This window comes from Mastomys coucha, unplaced genomic scaffold (genome assembly GCF_008632895.1).
Source record: "Mastomys coucha isolate ucsf_1 unplaced genomic scaffold, UCSF_Mcou_1 pScaffold15, whole genome shotgun sequence".
Classification (NCBI taxonomy): domain Eukaryota; kingdom Metazoa; phylum Chordata; class Mammalia; order Rodentia; family Muridae; genus Mastomys; species Mastomys coucha.
In genome coordinates, this window is record NW_022196897.1 from 58,609,842 (window position 1) to 58,627,568 (window position 17,727).

At 46.0% G+C, this 17,727-nt stretch overlaps 1 protein-coding gene and 1 long non-coding RNA gene across 4 annotated transcripts in view; one reads left to right on the plus strand and one right to left on the minus strand.

The window, feature by feature from the left end:
* Positions 1–17,727, plus strand: part of Itga6 (integrin subunit alpha 6) — a 74,982-nt gene that overhangs the window by 17,600 nt on the left and 39,655 nt on the right. For both annotated transcript variants that reach the window (XM_031370600.1, XM_031370601.1), the window contains 2 exons: positions 15,489–15,613; positions 17,380–17,459. In XM_031370600.1, the coding sequence (XP_031226460.1) occupies positions 15,489–15,613; positions 17,380–17,459 (205 nt within the window). The remainder of the gene's footprint in view (positions 1–15,488; positions 15,614–17,379; positions 17,460–17,727) is intronic.
* LOC116090301 lies at positions 7,287–13,227 on the minus strand. Of its 2 annotated transcripts, none has more exons than XR_004118634.1 (4): positions 13,108–13,227; positions 10,662–10,872; positions 9,387–9,560; positions 7,287–9,270 (listed from the first exon to the last, which is right to left on the minus strand). It is a non-coding gene; the product is annotated as an uncharacterized LOC116090301 (long non-coding RNA). The 2 variants fall into 2 exon arrangements; XR_004118633.1 differs by lacking the exon at positions 13,108–13,227 and adding an exon at positions 12,081–12,310.

The window sequence follows — 17,727 nt, forward strand, 5'->3', positions numbered from 1 at the left end:
CAGAGGCAGGTAGACTTCTAAGTTTGAGGCCAGTCTGGTCTGCAGAGGGAGTTCTAGGACAGACAGGGCTATACAGAGAAACCCTGTCTCACTTCCCATCCCCATCCCACTCTACCCTCCCCCCAAAAAAAAGAGAGAAAGAGGCATAGCTGGGGATGTAGTGGTATAGTGGCAGAGCATTTGCCTACTGTGTGCAAGGCCTGACACTCAGCATGGCAAAACAGGAAAAATCCCCCGAACCCTCTTTGGGTTTTGTATTTTGCTTGGTGCCTTCCTGGTCTACTAAAACTTGAGTGTCTGGTCTCTGGTATTGGGACTTAGTATCTAATCCCACCATTGGAACCTCAGCCTTATCATCCAAGATGGCAGCATGTATATTTCCAGCAGAGGATGACAGAAATGAGGAACAGAGCTATGGGTGCATGCCCACCATACCACCTCTTAAGGAGGGTTCCCAGAAGTAGCCATGGATGCCTCATTCAGCAAGACCCAGTGGGAAAGGGAGCTTAGAGAATTTGTCCTCTGGGCAGTCTTAATGCCCAGCTAAAAGCCTTCTACCATGGAAAAAGAGGGGACCTGTACTTGGCATGGGTCAGCGGCTCCTGGCACAGCTGCTAGCTGTATTGCTTCTGTTATCACAGTTAGAAAATAAGCTATGTGATCCTATTAATTTCCTTTTTAAAACACTGAAAAATATGGATTTCCTAAGCTTCTAAAAGGTAGTAAAGTGGGTACGGCACTTGGCCTGGTGTGAGCGTGTTAGATATAACTTATCTCTTCCTGCTTTTTATTAAAAACATTTTACTGAAAAATGATGAAATTTGGTTATCTTTTCCTCTGCAAATGAATTATGAGCTATTTGCTAACATCTACTAGGAAAACTTGGTTAACTGATTATATTGCTCCTGGGTATGGGCATATGTAAAAATTTCCTGGTCATTATGTACTTGAATATAAAATATTAAAAATGATAAGTAGTTATAAAGTAAATATTCCCTTAGTAGAAATTTGCTAGGCTGCCGCCATGTGTCAAGAGTGAAGGTCACAGGTCCAGATGTTTACAGCTTTCCAGGCTCCTTGAAAAGAGAATTCAAAGACTGGACTTGTCATGTAAAGGACAAATGTGATTTGAGGACTGAGAAGTCGGGCATCTGATTGCTAGCCAGTCTTGGGCATGGTTAAATTCCACATTTGACAAGCTCTGGCAGCTACTTTGTGCATCTGTACTTCTAGGGTTGCTCAGAGACAGTCCTTACAGCTGGGAGCTTTCCTGAGTTTTTACTGCGGCCTGTGGATGCTGTTTTGCTGTTCTCAGTTGCTTTGTCAGCTAGGGACACTTTCCGGTGAATCAGTTTATTATAGACTAGTAAACTAATAAATCATTTGTAAATGAACCAGTTTTAGATCTATACTTTGAAGTTTGAGTCGAAATTGAATTCGTGACCACTTTAAATATGGCCAGTGTTTATTCTGACTTTCTTACATGTCAGTATTCCTTTCCCTAGAGGTGACTGAAGTCCTGATGATCAGGAGATAAGAAGCAAGTGTTGGTGGTCCAAGGTCATATCAAAAACAGGCGCAGAACTCTGTCCCCAGCCCCACTTCCACTTTAGTCTCACCACTTTCGCAGACATTCCATTTAATTGTGAGTCAATGGCTGTGCTCTGGCTTTCACTCCCACCCTGTAAGAGGTAGAGGTTTCTGAGCTGCAGGAGTTGGGTCTTACAATTAATAGAAACAGGTTTGGCCTTGGATGACCCTTTCGCCCGAGCTCTGTTAGTCAGAGACACGCCTGTAGGAAACTGCACAGGTCAGGTAAGAACTAGAACCCGCAGACTTAGCTGGTACACGTGTTCTGTGGTCACTGGCACCTGGGGCTAGTTCCAGCATGCTTTTTCAGAGAGACAGGGAAAAGGCTCTTAATTTTTGAAAAGGCCACAACTAAATTACTGGTCCTGTGATCTAGTTAAAGGCAACAAGTAATTTCTTGGCACTCCTGGTGAGTATAAAGCACTTAGTAGGCCTTAATTATAATCGCCTCTTATAAATAAATATTCTTTTAAACAGTTCATTGTGGTTTTTGAGTGATGCTGTCAAGCCAAGCAAAAAGTAGACTCAGGATTTAGTGGTTCAGCCCAAGATCTGAGAGCTAGGGAGTCTTGGGCACAGCTCCGTGGTGATATTTATCCAGCCTCGTGACCGGGTAGGTTCTTGTCCTCTTTAACCACGGGTCCACATTAGTGAAATGACAGGTACTGGTAGTGTCCCTGGGCCCCGCAGCTTACGGGAGCATCAACAGGATAGCTCCTGTGAGTGTTGTAATAGCTCCTTGCCCTTATTTGGTGGTGAGCCTGTTGTTGGTGGAAGGTTTCTGTGTTTTGAATGGAGGTTGTGGCTTATCTGCTTCTGTGTAAACATGAAGACAGGCTGGAGGTGAGCAGATTTGCTGATCCACAGGAGCTCATACTTGCCCAACTGGATCAGCCAGTTAAACGCAGTTAAAGGGCTTCCTTTTTCTTTTCTGTTTTTAATTGTTGTTTTTGGCCCTAGAGGTTATTAAAAACTGGGCCCAGATTCCTGCCCTCAGGGAGGTGATAGTTAAGTTGGGGTGGGATGCTGGCCCAGGGAAGTTCACTTTGAGAAGGCAGACTCTCAGGTAAGGCCAGGAGCTGCAGCCTGGGGATGGTTAGAGGAAGCAGCTTTCCTGTGTGTATTGGGGGTGCTGGGTATCAGGAAACATGCCGAGGTTCACTGCTAGGGTGTGCCTAGGAACTGAAGAGAGCGGGGTGCCTAGGGTGGACAGCAGGGTGTGGTTCCAACATGGAGGGATGGCTCCCAGTTGTAACTGGAAGTAAGTGGCTCAGCAGGAAGAGCCTTGGGCTTGAAGAGCTACCCATGTCTGGAATGTCTGAGTCCTGGGTTCTTTATCTGTAAGATAGAGATGGCTACCCTCCAGCTGCTTAGAGATCCTCGGATAAGAATGTGATTGTCGATATGGGTAGTCTGTGCATTATTTGGGCTTTCTGCCAGCCATATCCAGAAAAATATAGAGATGCATGAGCAGCATGTACCTGCATTCACCCTGGGTGCCAAGGAGGTGCTCGGGGGCCACCCTGGATGTTGTATTCAGGGACAAGAAGAGTTCCTGTATCATGTGACTGATAACAGTAGAGTAGAGAAAAGATGGATGACATCATCTCAGTACTGGGAAGGGTGGCATGATTTATTCAACAGGAAGATGTGGGGGAGGGGGAGATGGCCAGAGCCATGAAGGAGGGGGGTCCACTGAGGAGGGGTTCCTGGAGTTGCCCTGAGGTATCCAAAGGGGGCCAGAAGGATACAGTGTAACTCAATTCCAAGACAGGGGGATGTTCTCAGTTGAAGAAGCTGAGAACTGCAGAATAAATGAAGATGGTCTACAAGGAAGCAGTGTTCAGCCCAGGCCTTGGAGCTGGAAGGGCAGAAGAAGGGCTGCTTGCTTCAGCCTCCTCGATGCCCCTGTGGCAAACCCTTAGAGGACTGTGAAGAGATTGGCGAGGTTACATGACATGGCAGAGGAGGAACAGGGCTTCTCTGTGGATGCTGAGCTGGGATTAGGGCAAAGGTGGGGGCAAACTGACGAGTTTAAATCATTCTGCTGTATGACCCGAGGGTGGCTTGAATCTTTGTAATAGCAAAGCAACCACTGAGAAGGGGCCAGACACTGTGTCAAATGCACACCGTACAGATACAGGGGAAGTGAGTCAAAGCTGACCCCTGGCTTTTGTCCTTGGGCCTGGGTAGATAGTATGCATTCATCACCCCAGGAAAAGCACATGGAGAACTGGAGAGGCCGAGCTCTGGGACATACTGGGGGATGCCTCATGGGGTGATAGGTTTCTGGGTGTCTGAGTATGGGTGTTTGAGAGGATGGGTCTCGGCTGCAAAGCAATGTCAAGGTGGCTAGGATCGTGGGTGAATGGATGTCTCTAGCCACAAGAAAGACCTTAGGAAAGAGACTGTACAATGGAAGAGAGGCTGCCGGCGCCATCCAGGGTGAGAGCCAATCTGAGAATTTAACATACATCAGCTTTGATGTGCTTCCTCCACCACCCAGTCTAGTTCTTAGTTGAATTGGATTATGAGGTCAAATTGAACTCACAGGACAGTGAAGGATGGACCCGTAAGTCTCTCCTCTTCTCATATGGGGCACAGTAGGAATGACCAAAGTGGGCGTGGTATCCTCATGACAGCTAGTGGGACTTTGTGTTGGAGAAGGGGACAGAGAATGAACCCAGTGCCCTTGGTATGTTTCTCGGTTACTATTGGAAACTAGCAGCAGTGAAGCTATGCCCTGACAGTGCTTGCTCCCAATGCCACCTTCAGTGGGGTTCACCACTGGCCACTGGGCCATGCTTTGTTTCAGGGGGGACAGGGGATTGCTGGCTACTACTCCAAGCTGCAGCAAACGCCTAATATGCTAATGTTTCCTTTTTCTTTTTTTAATGGATTAATTTTTTTATTTGATTTTGTACATAAACTATATTAAACGGCCTTTCTGTAAGCAAAAGGCAGCATTTTACATACAGAAAAAATTAGATTGTCATAGTTAAAGCCAAGAAAATAATACAGAGTAGGCCTTACTATTTCTATGAACCATTGCCTGTAGCAGGCCAATTTTGCATAGGGAAGAGACAATGAAGAGACAGTGAAGTGCCCCCCCGCAAGTATTTATAAACAGATTCATATAACCAGTTATGTAATCTAGATAAAGCCAATCTTCACTAGGTTTTGAGGTAGAATTCCCCATCCTCGTGAAAAGGGAGGCATTTTCGTAAAGGTTTCTCAGCATTTTAAGTCTGTGAATTACTCTGACTGGACTTTGTTTTAGTTGTGTAACTTATTTGGTTTAGTTTGCTATTCATCGAGTGTCCTTTGGGTACCAGACACTTAGCTGTGGCTGGGGACAGAGGCGTGGACAGCACGTATGGCTTCTGGACTCAGGAGGACTTGTGCAGAGGGAGGAGGGCAGTGGGCAGAGTTGTCTCTGGTTATTACCACGAAGGAAAGGCAAGTGAGAAATAAGAGGCAGGCGCAGGGCAGTATTATCCAGAGAACTGGAGGCTGTGGGAGGATTCGGGACAGAGGAGCCAGGGCAGAGGTCTTGAGCTAGTAGAAAGCTGTTGGCTGCAGGAGTGTGAGGCAAGCCCCCTGTGGTTAGAGTAGAGGCTGAGGCTCAATCTGAAGCATGCCCGTTAGAAGTCCTTAGCCCAGAATGGTGTGGGTTTTTTTTTTTTTTTTTTTTTTTAAATCAGAGTGAATCCTCCAAGACCGTGAACGGGCTCTTTTAAATGCTTTCAGATTAGCTGCCTTCAACTAGGAAAATGACGCACATGGGCTCAGGGATTGCGGGGACGGATTTTCTTTTTGGGGTGGGGAGAGGTTTGAGACAGGGTTTCTCTGTGTAGCCCTGGCTGTCCTGGAACTCACTCTGTAGACCAGGCTGGCCTCAAACTCAGAAATCCGCCTGCCTCTGCCTCCCAAGTGCTAGGATTAAAGGCGTGCGCCACCACTGCCCATTGCGGGGACAGATCTTCATGATGGGGCAAATGGGGGCAAGAGAGATTTGGAACTGTGCTGCTGATACTCCATGTGAAGGAACCATAAGGCAAGGAGGGTGGGCAGCTTAGAAAATAGAAAGGACAAGACACCTGGCCCCTGGCAACTCGTTACAGCTCTATAGAAAACAAACACTCCAAGGCAACTCAGTGTTTCACTGAATATACATGCTAGTCTGACGCATGCCAAGGGCTGTGTGTGTGTGTGTGTGTGTTATGTCAGAGCTATGTGTCACATCTAACAGTGCTCATTATACCAGAGTTAAGACCAGCAATGACTTTTGCCTGGAGGAAAACTCAAAGTTTTGCCAATATGCATGCATTTAGTTCCCTTGAAGCTGTTTCGAGATGATTTCTTAGGACTGATAAAATAGGACACATTAAATGGGATAACGTTTGCTGGGGCACAGCCCTGTGCCGATGGATATGGTTCTGTGAGTGCAGACTCCACAGGTGTAATTTCAGACCACTGGATAGACAGTCACCAAAATGGGAGAAATGGTGATTTTTTTTTGTAGCCCCTTTAAAAATGAGAAATGTGGAATCTAGATCTAAAGAAAAGTATTAATATGTACATGCGTATACATGAAATCTATGCATATGTATGCATAATTATATGGAAGTAGAAAAGGGGGCACCATTTGGAGACAGGAAAGGGACCTAGAAACAGGGATATGAAAGTATGGGGAGGGGGGATATGACAAAGTAAAATGATGTATGTGTGACAATGAAACCAGTTATTAAAGTTAAAAATAATTTAAAAGTAATGTGAGCTGCGAGTCCAACAGCTGGTGCAGGGGTGCATGGCTTGGCGTGGGCAGGCTTTCGTGGCTCCTTTTCTTCCCCCTGGGTAAGAAAGGTGTTGGCAGCGGGGCAGCAGAATAAACTAATTTTAGAGAGGTAAGTGAAGGCCAGATTTCCCATTGATCTGATTAGGCTGGTGTATATACATTGATCTGATTAGGCTAGTATATATACTGGCAATGCCTAGGGGTTGGTGAAGCAGTAGGGTCATGCTTGTTAGCCACTCCCTTCTATTACTGGACTCCTGAAGAGTCTCAGCTGAGAGGAAGTGGGGTTACTTTCAAGGTCAGTGGAGCTTTGGTGGTTACAAAAATTACCCATGATGAAGCCTGGCCGTAGGACTCCTGGGCAAAGCTAGTTCTCCAGGGCTTGTGAACCTACACTGTGATGGTACACCTGGGCATGCTGCTAACTATGGAATAGATGTTGTGTGGGGTACATTCCAGCCAGCTTTATGTCTGAGGCTGGGCTGACCATCTCTGGTCTTCAATCCAGGAATTTTCTAAGTGGGAAGGAGGAAGGGAGAATGGGTAATGAATGTTCAGGCAACAAGTGTGAGCAAGGCCTGACCTTGTGAAACCTAGGCTACAGCCAGCCATGTTAAGGCCTAGGAGCAGAACTCTTTCATTGGGATAGTTTGGGAATGCAAAATGAACTCAATACAGTGTGGTCTATGTAAAAGGCATACTGCTTCCTCCAGCTCTTCCTATCATGCCTGTCCACAGTTGGAGAGATCATAGAAACCCTGGAAAGGTGTTTTCCTTTTACCCCTGAATAGCTGCAGCCTGGATAAAGGAAGAGGACGGTCTGCTCTGTAACTACCCTTCCCTTAAACCAGAGGTGATAATGTAAGAGAGGGCTGGGAATGAGGAGTCAGAATCCATGTTGCCAAATGTCATTATCCTTCCCACTTCTATGCAAAGTTTAGCTACTAGTGATTAGCAGAAAAGGCCCCTGTTGTTTTGATAGGAGTGGGTGCAGGAGGAGAATATTCATGTACATGTTCTACCAAGAGGCATCTTTCAGTTTCTTTGTTGCCACAGGCATTGGTGACTGATGGCCAGTGAGGATGCTCTTCTTTGTGGGTCCTAGAAGAAGTGTGAATAATGTCAGCAAAGCTTCACTGCACATCACAAGTGCCTGTAGCTCCTCGACACTGTAGAGCTGGACCTTCTGGAAGCTACTGTGTGCGGAGCTTGAGCTTTGTTTTCTTGTTGCCCCAGGACTATGATTGAGCATCACAATCCTTGAGTCTTCAGGCACCCTGTGGATAGAACCTCTAAGTACTACTACACTTAATTTTGATATAGCAGTCTGGCTGGATGAACTTCCAGGTTCTTTCTTTGATGATCTTAAACTTCATGAACATCTGGGGTAATAGCCATGATGCAGTGAGAGCCTGTATGAGTATGAGTATCAGCCAGTGACTGATACTCATTGAATAGGTGATGGCCAGAAAGGGGGTTCTTAGAGAGATAAGAAGGGCCAAAGAACAAAACCTACATGTTCCCATGATGCACATGATGAGAGCTAGCACAGAAAAAGCAGTGGGTGGAGGAAAGAAACGGGAGAGGTAAAGAAGCCTCTAGAAGCACAAAGGGAGCTTCAGGAAAGCTCAGAGGTGGAACACACAGAATTTTGAGGACATACCAAATGCACAAAATATATTTATATAAAAAGCACACTTAGAAGAGAATGAACTTCCAGGGACTTACAAACATGGCTGCATAATTCTAAGATGTCAGTAGAAGCATGCTGTCCAAACCACAGAGAAGAGAAGAACATGAGAAAAAGGTTGATTACCTCAAATATCCAACACCTAAGAAGCAGGGATTCCAGAAAGAGAATGGGAGAGTAGACTGCCTGAAATGGTCTGTGCGTGATAGGAGGCGTGTCCTGGAAGTAAATGTGTTCTTCATAGTGTGAGCCAGGCTACATAGAACTTACGTATTACTAAAGGCTTTATTAACAGATGAAGGTATTCCTGGATGCCTGGGATAAAGTGGGGAGCAGAAAAGCTACTCTCAAAGGAACGCAGGTCTGGATGCTAGAGCACTGGTGTCCAAGTTCTCAGGAGATGAGTTGTATGCCTTGGCTCCACCTGAGGTGAGAGCAAATGTAGACAGTTTGTATGCTCAGGCTTGGCTTATCCATCATGTACTGTTAAGACAGTAAGAAAATCCAACTGAGAGGAAAGCATGCCCCACCTCCAGGTCAGAGCATATCACCCTGGTGTTGTAGCAGTGAAGGGGACTCTAGCATACCCTGTAGAGCAGGCCTAGGTGACTGACAGATAAAGAGGAGTCTGAGCAAGGGCAAGGTCTGGATCTACTTCAAAGCATGATTGGGAGTTTAGGAGTCAAGACAAAGTGAAATGAAACCAGAAAAAGAAAGGCAATAGAAACACCAGGGAAAACAAAGGTCATGGACTGAACATGGATCATATCTCATGATAAAATGCGAGGGGAACAAGTTTGTTTGACCTCAACATTAGAGACAGCTCCCTCTGAGGAAACTGACTTCTGATTCTGGTACCAGTCCTCCATCCATTTATTGTTGACTTAGATTTTTCTCTAAACCTACTTTATTTACGGTTCTTATTTAAACTTCCCTTCTAACCCATCAACTAGAGATGGGGGAGGAAGAAGGTTAGTAGGAAAGGTTGTGGACCTGTTTAATAGTAGTTCTTTTGGGGTGGGCAATTCCACTTGTTGTCAACCAGCAGTCCAGTCCAATAGCGAACACCAAACACGAATCAGTTGAGGAGGCTTGATCCAGCAGAAACCACAAGGCTCCTCTGAATTGGCTTGAGTCAGCGGAAGCAGCCACAATTAGCTGGAATACCACAAGTTCTTTGGTACATTTCTCTCTACAAAATAAAGACCAGTGAAGAAGCAAGATATAAGTGGTATGCTGCGTCACAATGCAAGAGTGACTCTCACTGTTTATGGGGTTCCATTTATACTCTTTTCAAACATCACTCACCCTCTCTAGTGTCCACTTAAGCAAAACATCACATGGCCTCCCATGTGTCTGCTCCAGCAAAACATCCTCTCACAAGACAGCTTCCAGAAAAATACCACAACTGAGTTTCCAAAGAAACCAGAAATTTCCACTTCAATTTATACTTTTCAATGAATGATGTTTACATACCTGGGTCTGTCAAAAAAGAGATGAGTGAATTGTGGTTCCCAAAATGTGACTTAGCTCTAACTGTATATGAAAGATAGTAGGACTTGGGAAAAGAAGAATGTCTGGGAAGAAGGGTCAAAATGCTTGCAGCTTCATCTCACTCATTGGAGGAACTGAGATTTTTATCAAATGTTGGAAAGAAAATATAAGTTCGGGAATTTAAAATGGAGCATAGCCAATACAACCAAAAGCAACAAGTAGCTTGTTGGCTTCCCTTTCTGATGATAGGGCCAGCATGGTTAATCAAGAAATAAATATCACAATCTATAATGAAAGAGAAGTTAAATCTAGAGTAAAAGAAAGGGAGCCGCCCCATTTCTATAGCCTGGGATAAGTTTAGAATCCGTTATTTCTACCCTAAGTTCTTTATTATTTATTTATTTATTTATTTATTTTACTAAAACATTAAATATTGAGTTTGAAGATGGCTTCAGATGTCAGAGCGACACAGCTCTCTGGGTAGTGCCGTGTCCTGGTTTTTCAGGTCTTCAGTCAGATGAACTGAGAAAACTTGTGTTTTAAATTAAGCAATAATAGTGGCCTTGTTCTAATGAAGCAATAGTTCACATTTCCTGAGACAGACTGGAGTAGCTAGAGGCACACTCTTTAATCCTTAAGGAAATGAATTATTGCCAAAGACAATGAGGCAAAGCTGCTATTGTCTTTAAAGTTTAAAGAACCCCAGTATTTAGGACATTGGATTGAAATAGTTATACAAAAGTAGGCCAGCTGTTGGGGGAGACGTGCAAATATGAGTGGCGGTGTGGCCCACTCAGTGGATTCTAGGATAGCTTGTTCAGACCTCGGTAGTGAGTGCATCCAGAGCCCCATTAGCCTGTAATCGTGGTCTCCTTTGAAGACCTCAGTTTATGTCTTTCTCTGAGTTGACTGCCATGTTTTTTTGACATTGCCTTTCACTGTGACAAAGTTTCTTTCTACTAAAGATGATGCTGTGGTTTTGCAGGGTTTTTTTTTTTTTTTAAAGATTATTTTGTTTGTTTGTCTGCATGCTCAATGTGTACCATGTGTGCCTAGTATTGGTGGAAGTTAGAAGAGGACTTGGATCACCTAGAACTGGAGCTATGGATGGTTGTGAGCCACCAGTGTGGGTCCTGTGGAAGAGCAACTCTTAACCACTGAGCAATCTCTTCAGCCTCTTGTGTCTTGTCTTTAAGTATTTTCCAGTATGTTGAAATCTTCAGGGAGTTACTCCAGCACAACTTTGCAAACTCGGTGGAAGGTGACCATGGTGGCTCAACTCTAATCCAGCCCTGGGAGGCTGAGGGAAGAAAGATGACAAATTAGAGGAAATTCCTACCTCAAAAATCCTGCCCTCCCCCAAAACATGGGGAAAATAGTAAAACTCAGTAGAAGTAGCTGTCTAGTGGCTCTGAGGCAAGCAGTTTGAAAAGTGGCTTTTCCTAGTGCCAAGCTGTAGATAGACACTTGCCAGTGTTTGTAGTCTCTCCTTTGGACTGATATGGGAACAGGCTTTTGGATGCTGTTCTATGTTAATTTCCACTGCTTCCGTCCCTCCAAGGCCTGACTCACTTCCCCACTCCCACCCCAGCCTGTCTGTGAGAATGCAGAGCTGCTGCTGTAGTTTAGGCTTCTGCTGAAGATCATAGTGGTACACACCTTTAATCCCAGGTAGAGGTAGGCAGATCTCTGAGTTCGAGGACACAGGGAAACCCTGTCTCTGAGAGAGGGAGAGAGAGACACAGACAGACAGACAGACAGATAGATGGGGAGGGGAGAGGTGAGGGAAGGGAAAGAGTCAGAGTCTTGAGAGTATGGCAGCAGCAAAGAGACAGCGACGTGATATCTGCAGCTATGGCCCTCGGAGTTGACTCGGTGCCCACAGAGCAGTAATGCACACAGAGCACCTGGTTCCCTCACTAAACCCGTCTGGGCAGCCGGGCGCCCAGCCTTTCCTGTGAGGAACCCGGAGGAAGCTTCGGATTTATACATATTTTTGGCACGAGTTTTGAGGCATTGGTTGGAATGGGCTGTTCTTCCAGAACCTACAGGCACCTGGCCGCTCAAGAATCATCGTGTGCCTAGCATTTAGCCTACACAGGTACCTAAAACGACTTAGATTAGAAGTAGACGGTTGTCCCCGGTGTCTTTGTTTGCACACTGGTCTAGTTTTGCTCTTTTATTTGTTCTTCAAAGACACAGCCTGAGCTAATGGACTGTGTCTTTATATGCTTAAGGCCGATTCCAAGTGGGATTTAAAGCCTTTTTGCTAATCTCTGAACCAGGGCAACTGTGAGAATGGCACCCTGGACAGTTGCTGAGTGTTGGTTGGGGACCTGCGTTGTATTGGATTAGCACGCGGTGTAGCCTTGAAATGCAGAGTGGTGCTGCAAGCGCCCTCTGCTGGCAGGCGGCTCCCTTTTGCAGCCATCCACTCCTGCAGTCGACGCCGATCCTCTTCCCTCCCTCCCAGGAGGTATCCGAAATGGGTATAGAATGCCTAAGTACCTGGGTGGGCAGAGCCTGGGGTAGGCACCTTTTCAACGGGCATTATCCTCCATAGCTGTATGTCTCTTATTTTGTGGTTTCTCTTTAGACTTGTCTTTATGCCTGATAGCTCTGTTTCTTCCTTTATTCTATGCAGTCCACTTCCTTCTCTGTCCAACATATGTCCCCCTCCAGCGATGGAGGAGAGAGGGTTGGAGAAAGCCCTTGGTTCTGAAGACCTGCGGCTGTGCACAGAGTAAACACCACAATCTGTTGTTTAAACGTGTGTGTGTGTGTGTGTGTGTGTGTGTGTGTGTGCGCGCGCGCACGCAAATATCCCACAATCTTAAAACATACACACACACTAGACTTGGTTCTCGACTCTGAACTCTGCTCCTCTGGGTAAGAACAGGCAGTGCACTAACTAACCACTGAGTCATCCCTCCAGCCTCTGTACAGCTTTTCATGTAGCAGGAAACCTTGGAGTCTCTATCCCATGTCGGGACCCAGAAAGGCTCAAGAGATGGCTGTGTCCTGGGGCTCTGCGGGCCTCCTCTCCTACCTCTCTCCCCTGAACCTGTCTTCTCACCAGGCTGTCCATCTCCAACTCCACTTATCCACACCACCAGACTCCACTTTCCTACATCGGCTATCTCAGTACTTCTCAACCTGTGGGTCGTGACCCCTTCAGGGTCACTGGGCTCAAATGTCAGATATTTGCATTATGGTTCATAACAGAAACAGAATTACAGTTACGAAGTAGCAACAAAGATAATGTTATGGTTGGGGGGGGGGCGTCACCATAACATGAGGTGAGTCAAGGCATTAGTAAGGTTGAGAACCACTGCTCTAGCGCCTCCCCTGGAAGCAAAGCCAGCCTTGCCTGTTCTGTGCTGCCTCTCCTAGGTCTGTTCTGCTGTCATTTCCTGCTGGCACTCTCTCTACAAAGCACTTGCCTTCCCGATACCTCTCCCTCCAAGTCCTTTTCCCGGGCTAGCTGTTTAGGATCGGGTGCAGCCACAATGGAGTTTTAGGAGGCGGATGTTACCTGGGAGGCCATCCCTTATGCATCCTGCAGGGCAGTGCTTGTTGAAGGAGTAAGTGGCTGAAGGAGGAGCATGGTAAACAGGAAGCAGCCCGCCACACTTAGCCGCCTCCTCGGGTGTGTAAGAGGAAGTGGTTAGAGAGGAGGAAAAGCTGTCTAGGCTGTCTGAGCTGCTCTTTGAGCCTCCTCTTGGCAGCTGGTTACCTTCACCCATTGGCTACACTTGGTCCTGGGTTCTTTTTCCCTTCGTCGGCTGGGAGTCGGTCTTAAATCTATTGATATGCCAGCAGTTTTTATTTCAGTGTGTCACTGTTATAGGTTGGCTCTTGTGCTGAACGTTTTAGGTGTTGAGTTTGGTTTCTTGAGGAGTGTTCATTATGCAGGGACGGAGACACTATTTCTAGGTAATCTTTGCCCTGCCTGGCACCTAGCTTTGAGTTCCAAAGGCTTCATAATTAACCTCTGTCAAAGGCCTCTGTTTCCCATCACATAGCTTCCATTTACCCATAGTCCAGCTCATTGCTTGTTTCTCCAGCTACCCCAGCACAGGTCTGTCCCACATCTGCCAAGCATCTAAACCCATTCACTGCACAGTCTAGGCCATCTCGTCTCTCAGGTATTGTGAACTCCTGCAGGGACAGCGTTACGTGGATACCTGGTGGGCCTATGCAGACCCCTGCAACCTGGCTTCCCTGTACCCCCTATTGATTGAGAAATTTGGGGACCCGGGGACAATTGCTTCCCTAAGTCTCCACTTCAGTTCTGTCATCCTGGTGTGTGCGGGCTCATCATTTTCAGTGTAGATTTGGAACTAGAAGTGGGCAGTGCCATCTGCCTCAGGTGAGGAGATGGGTTATCTCTCTGGGAGGAAGGGCAGCCACTGTCCCCATGGAAGCCATCATGCGCTCCTGTTTCTCCTGGGCAGATGTGATTCCCTTCCTTCCCCCTTGCTGCACCTGAAACAGCATATCCATTAGTGTTTTGACTCTTTTTTACTGGGATCCATCCCAGCAAGGAAGAGGTAGTGGGGATGTTAGATAGTGTTGTTTTTTCATTCCTTTTGCACCTGACTCTGCAGGCTTCTTGCAGCCCAATGTGCCTTGGTCTCCCTTCAGAGGGTTTATTGTTTGTTCCCAGCTGTTTTTCCATTTCCAGCCGCATAGCTCAAAGCTCTGGCCTCCACTTCTCTGTGTGGTCCCGTGTGTGTTCTTTCTCTTTGTCTCTTGTACTGTTTGTTTCTTAGTCAAGCTGACCCTAGAGGTTGTAAACCCTGTGAAAAGTCAGCCCCTCTGCTGGCGGATCATGAGTTGGGCTTAGGGGCTGCTCCTCTGGGAAGGTCTCTGGTGGAGAGAAGAGGAATGTTTCACTTGCTTTGTCTCACATCCTTTGTGGGAGACTGGTTGATATGGAGGAGCTTGTAGCATGTACCCATGAGACAGAGCATCACGTGTTACATTTTAAATAAATGGAGATTCTCCTTGTCAATTATATCCTCAGTAATGCTGAAGAGAAAGAAAAGGGGAAGAGATGAATTGTGTCATGGGCACGAGTTGGATTCTAAATCTGTAGATACACTGTTGCAAAGCTAGGTGTAGTCAAAGTGTCCCCTGGAGGCTATCTGTCTTAGTCAGTGTTTCTATTCCTGCACAAACATCAGGACCAAGAAGCAAGTTGGGGAGGAAAGGGTTTATTCAGCTTACATTTCCACTTTGCTGTTCATCTCCAAAGGAAGTTAGGACTGGAACTCAAGCAAATCAGGAAGCAGGAGCTGATGCAGAGGCCATGAAGGGATGGATGTTCCTTACTGGTTCCCCTTACTTGCTCCGCTTGCTTTCTTATAGTACCGACTACAAGCCCAGGATGGCACGGCCCACAATTGGCCCTCCCACCCTTGATGCTAATTGAGAAAATGTCTTACAGTTGGATCTCCTGGAGGCATTTCCTCAGGGGAGGCTCCTTTCTCTGTGATAACTCCAGCCTGTGTCAACTTGACAAGGCTGGGGTGGGGTGGGGTGGGGGGAATGGGCGTCCAGTGTTGGAAACAGATGTGTACCTACTAGACAGGACATGATGGCTGCTTCCCACCCAAAGTTGGGAGAGCGAATTTTTCTGTTGAGTTTCTTGTTCTATGCAGAGTGTCTTCAGATACCAGAATTGCACTCAGCTACCTGCTGATTCTGGGAAGGACAGGCTCACTCTCCTCCCTATGTCATTCCGCCCCAGCTGTGAGGCCTGTGTAGCATGAGCCTCTACCTTTGTTCTGTTCCACTCCTCAGCAGCTTCGAGATGGGTGGGGCTGCACAGCAGTGAATGGTGCCCATAGCTCTGACTAGACTTTTAAATGTAACATTCAACCCCCTAAGTTCTTTCTGTTTTATCACCAGGTTGCTTGTGGGGGCGCCTCGGGCAGAAGCACTCCCGCTGCAGAGAGCGAACAGAACAGGGGGCCTGTACAGCTGTGACATCACCTCCCGGGGACCTTGCACACGGATTGAATTTGATAATGACGGTGTGTTCTGCCCTCACTGTTCATTTGGCCAGCCTGTCTGTGCCATGTTTCACTTGCCACCAGATAGGACAGGAGACACAAGCATTTATTCCTGCAGAGAAGGCCACTTTTAATTTTGTCAGTCTTGACTGTTTTTTATTTGTCCTGAAAAATACTTGCTGCCTCTGTTTAAGCTTGGTTAAACTAGAACAGTGTGTTTATGTCGCCACCTAGTGGTCTGTTCAGACTGCTGCAAAATTGAGTTCATAGCTGTGAAAAAACATTAAGCAGTCAAAAAAAAGTCACTTAATTGTTAAAATATTTGAGCGGAAGCCAGGTGGTAATGGCTCACACCTTTAATCCCAGCACTCAGGAGGCAGAGGCAGGTGGGTGGATCTCTGTAAGTTTGAGGCCGGTCTGGTTTACAGAGGAGTTCCAGGGTAGCCAGAGCTCTGTTTACACAGAAATTATGTCTCAAAAAACAAAAACAAACATACAAACAAAATATTGGGGGGGAGACTATTTTGTTTACTTTTCTCATTTAATTCATGTATTTGTTATTTGTTTGTCTGTTTGTGTGATATCAGGGCTCTAACCCAGCGTCTTGTGTATCCTGTTTGAGTACCTTACCACCCATTTACATCTCTGGCCCTTAAAAAAACTTGTCTGTGAGAATCCTCTAAAATGAGGACAGGGCAGCATGAGTAAAATCTTCCCTATAGACTGTGATACATGAGTTGATGAGCTAGGGTACAGCCAAAATAAGTTTCAAAAATGTTCAGGAGGCACATTGGTGACTTGGCTACATGCATGTCTGTGTGAGGGTGTTGGTTCCCTAGGAGTTAAAGACAGTTGTGAGCTGTCATGTGGCTGCTGGGAATTGAACCCAGGTCTTCTAAAAGAGCATCCAGTGTTCTTAACAGCTAAACCATCTCTCCAGCCTCCAAAAGGGTCCTTTACCCAGCTGAAGCTGCCACCTCTGAAAGACAGGCTTTTCTCCCTTTTATTGTAATATTCCATTTTATGAAGCCTCTAGGTGGCTGGAACATGCCATAATGGAGTTCATATGTACCACCAGCTAATTTACCTGGTTTCCGATAGGCTGAGCAGAGCCATTAGTGTTCTGAGACGCTTGAAGGAAACCAAGTTTGGTTATTGGCCTAGGTAGACAAGCAGGCTCATGTTGACATTGTCAACTGTATCCTTTAGGAATAATGTGTTCTTACTGATTAGGAAATGCTCCATGATAATTGCAGAAAACTTATAAATACACAGGTATATGTAAAGACAAAAAGGGGCAAAATGCCACTAATCTTAGTATCTAGATAGCACCTTAATATTCTTATTCTCACTAAGGAAGGCAAAAATATGGGCTATATAGTAGATTTAAATCAATAATAAAATGAGCACATGGTGATATATCTGTGCATTCTTTTTATCTCCCTCTTTCCAGCTAAGATGGAAATTGAATCTGTTATATAAAGCATTTGAGGAACAAACAGAGAAGCACCCACTTTCTGTTAGTTGAGACTAACACTGTATTTTTACATTGCTGCCTCAGAGGCACCTGCCTCCACTACAGAAGTTTCAAACATCTTAGGTTTAGAGTTTTTATGAAAGATTCAGGCAATTGTGTCTCTGTCTCCTTGAGATGAGAAATCATGTTCCGGATGAACTGGGTTTCCTGTGTAGCTAGGCATGGAGTCTTCTTATGTTTTTGTTACCCTGTGGGTCTGTATAGGCTTTTGGATACACTAACCATCAGTGTTACCCATGTTCTTCTGCAGCTGATCCTATGTCAGAAAGCAAGGAAGACCAGTGGATGGGAGTCACTGTCCAGAGTCAAGGTCCAGGGGGCAAAGTAGTGGTAAGTGTGGAGAACCGCACTGTCCTCGGTGTTGGTTGGTTATGGGCTCACAGCAGTGGACACCAAGCTCCTGCCTCCATTTACCTTTGAGCAAGAAACATCCTGCTCTAACACTGGGCCTGATGCCAGGAATGAGCCCAAGCTTCGAGTCTCCTATGATGCCTGATAAGAGCGTGAGTTGGTTGTGCAACCTGTGTGTCCTTAAAATATCCAGATCCAAAGAACTTAATACACATTTTTTGAACATCCCTAAAACTAGCTGCTCTTC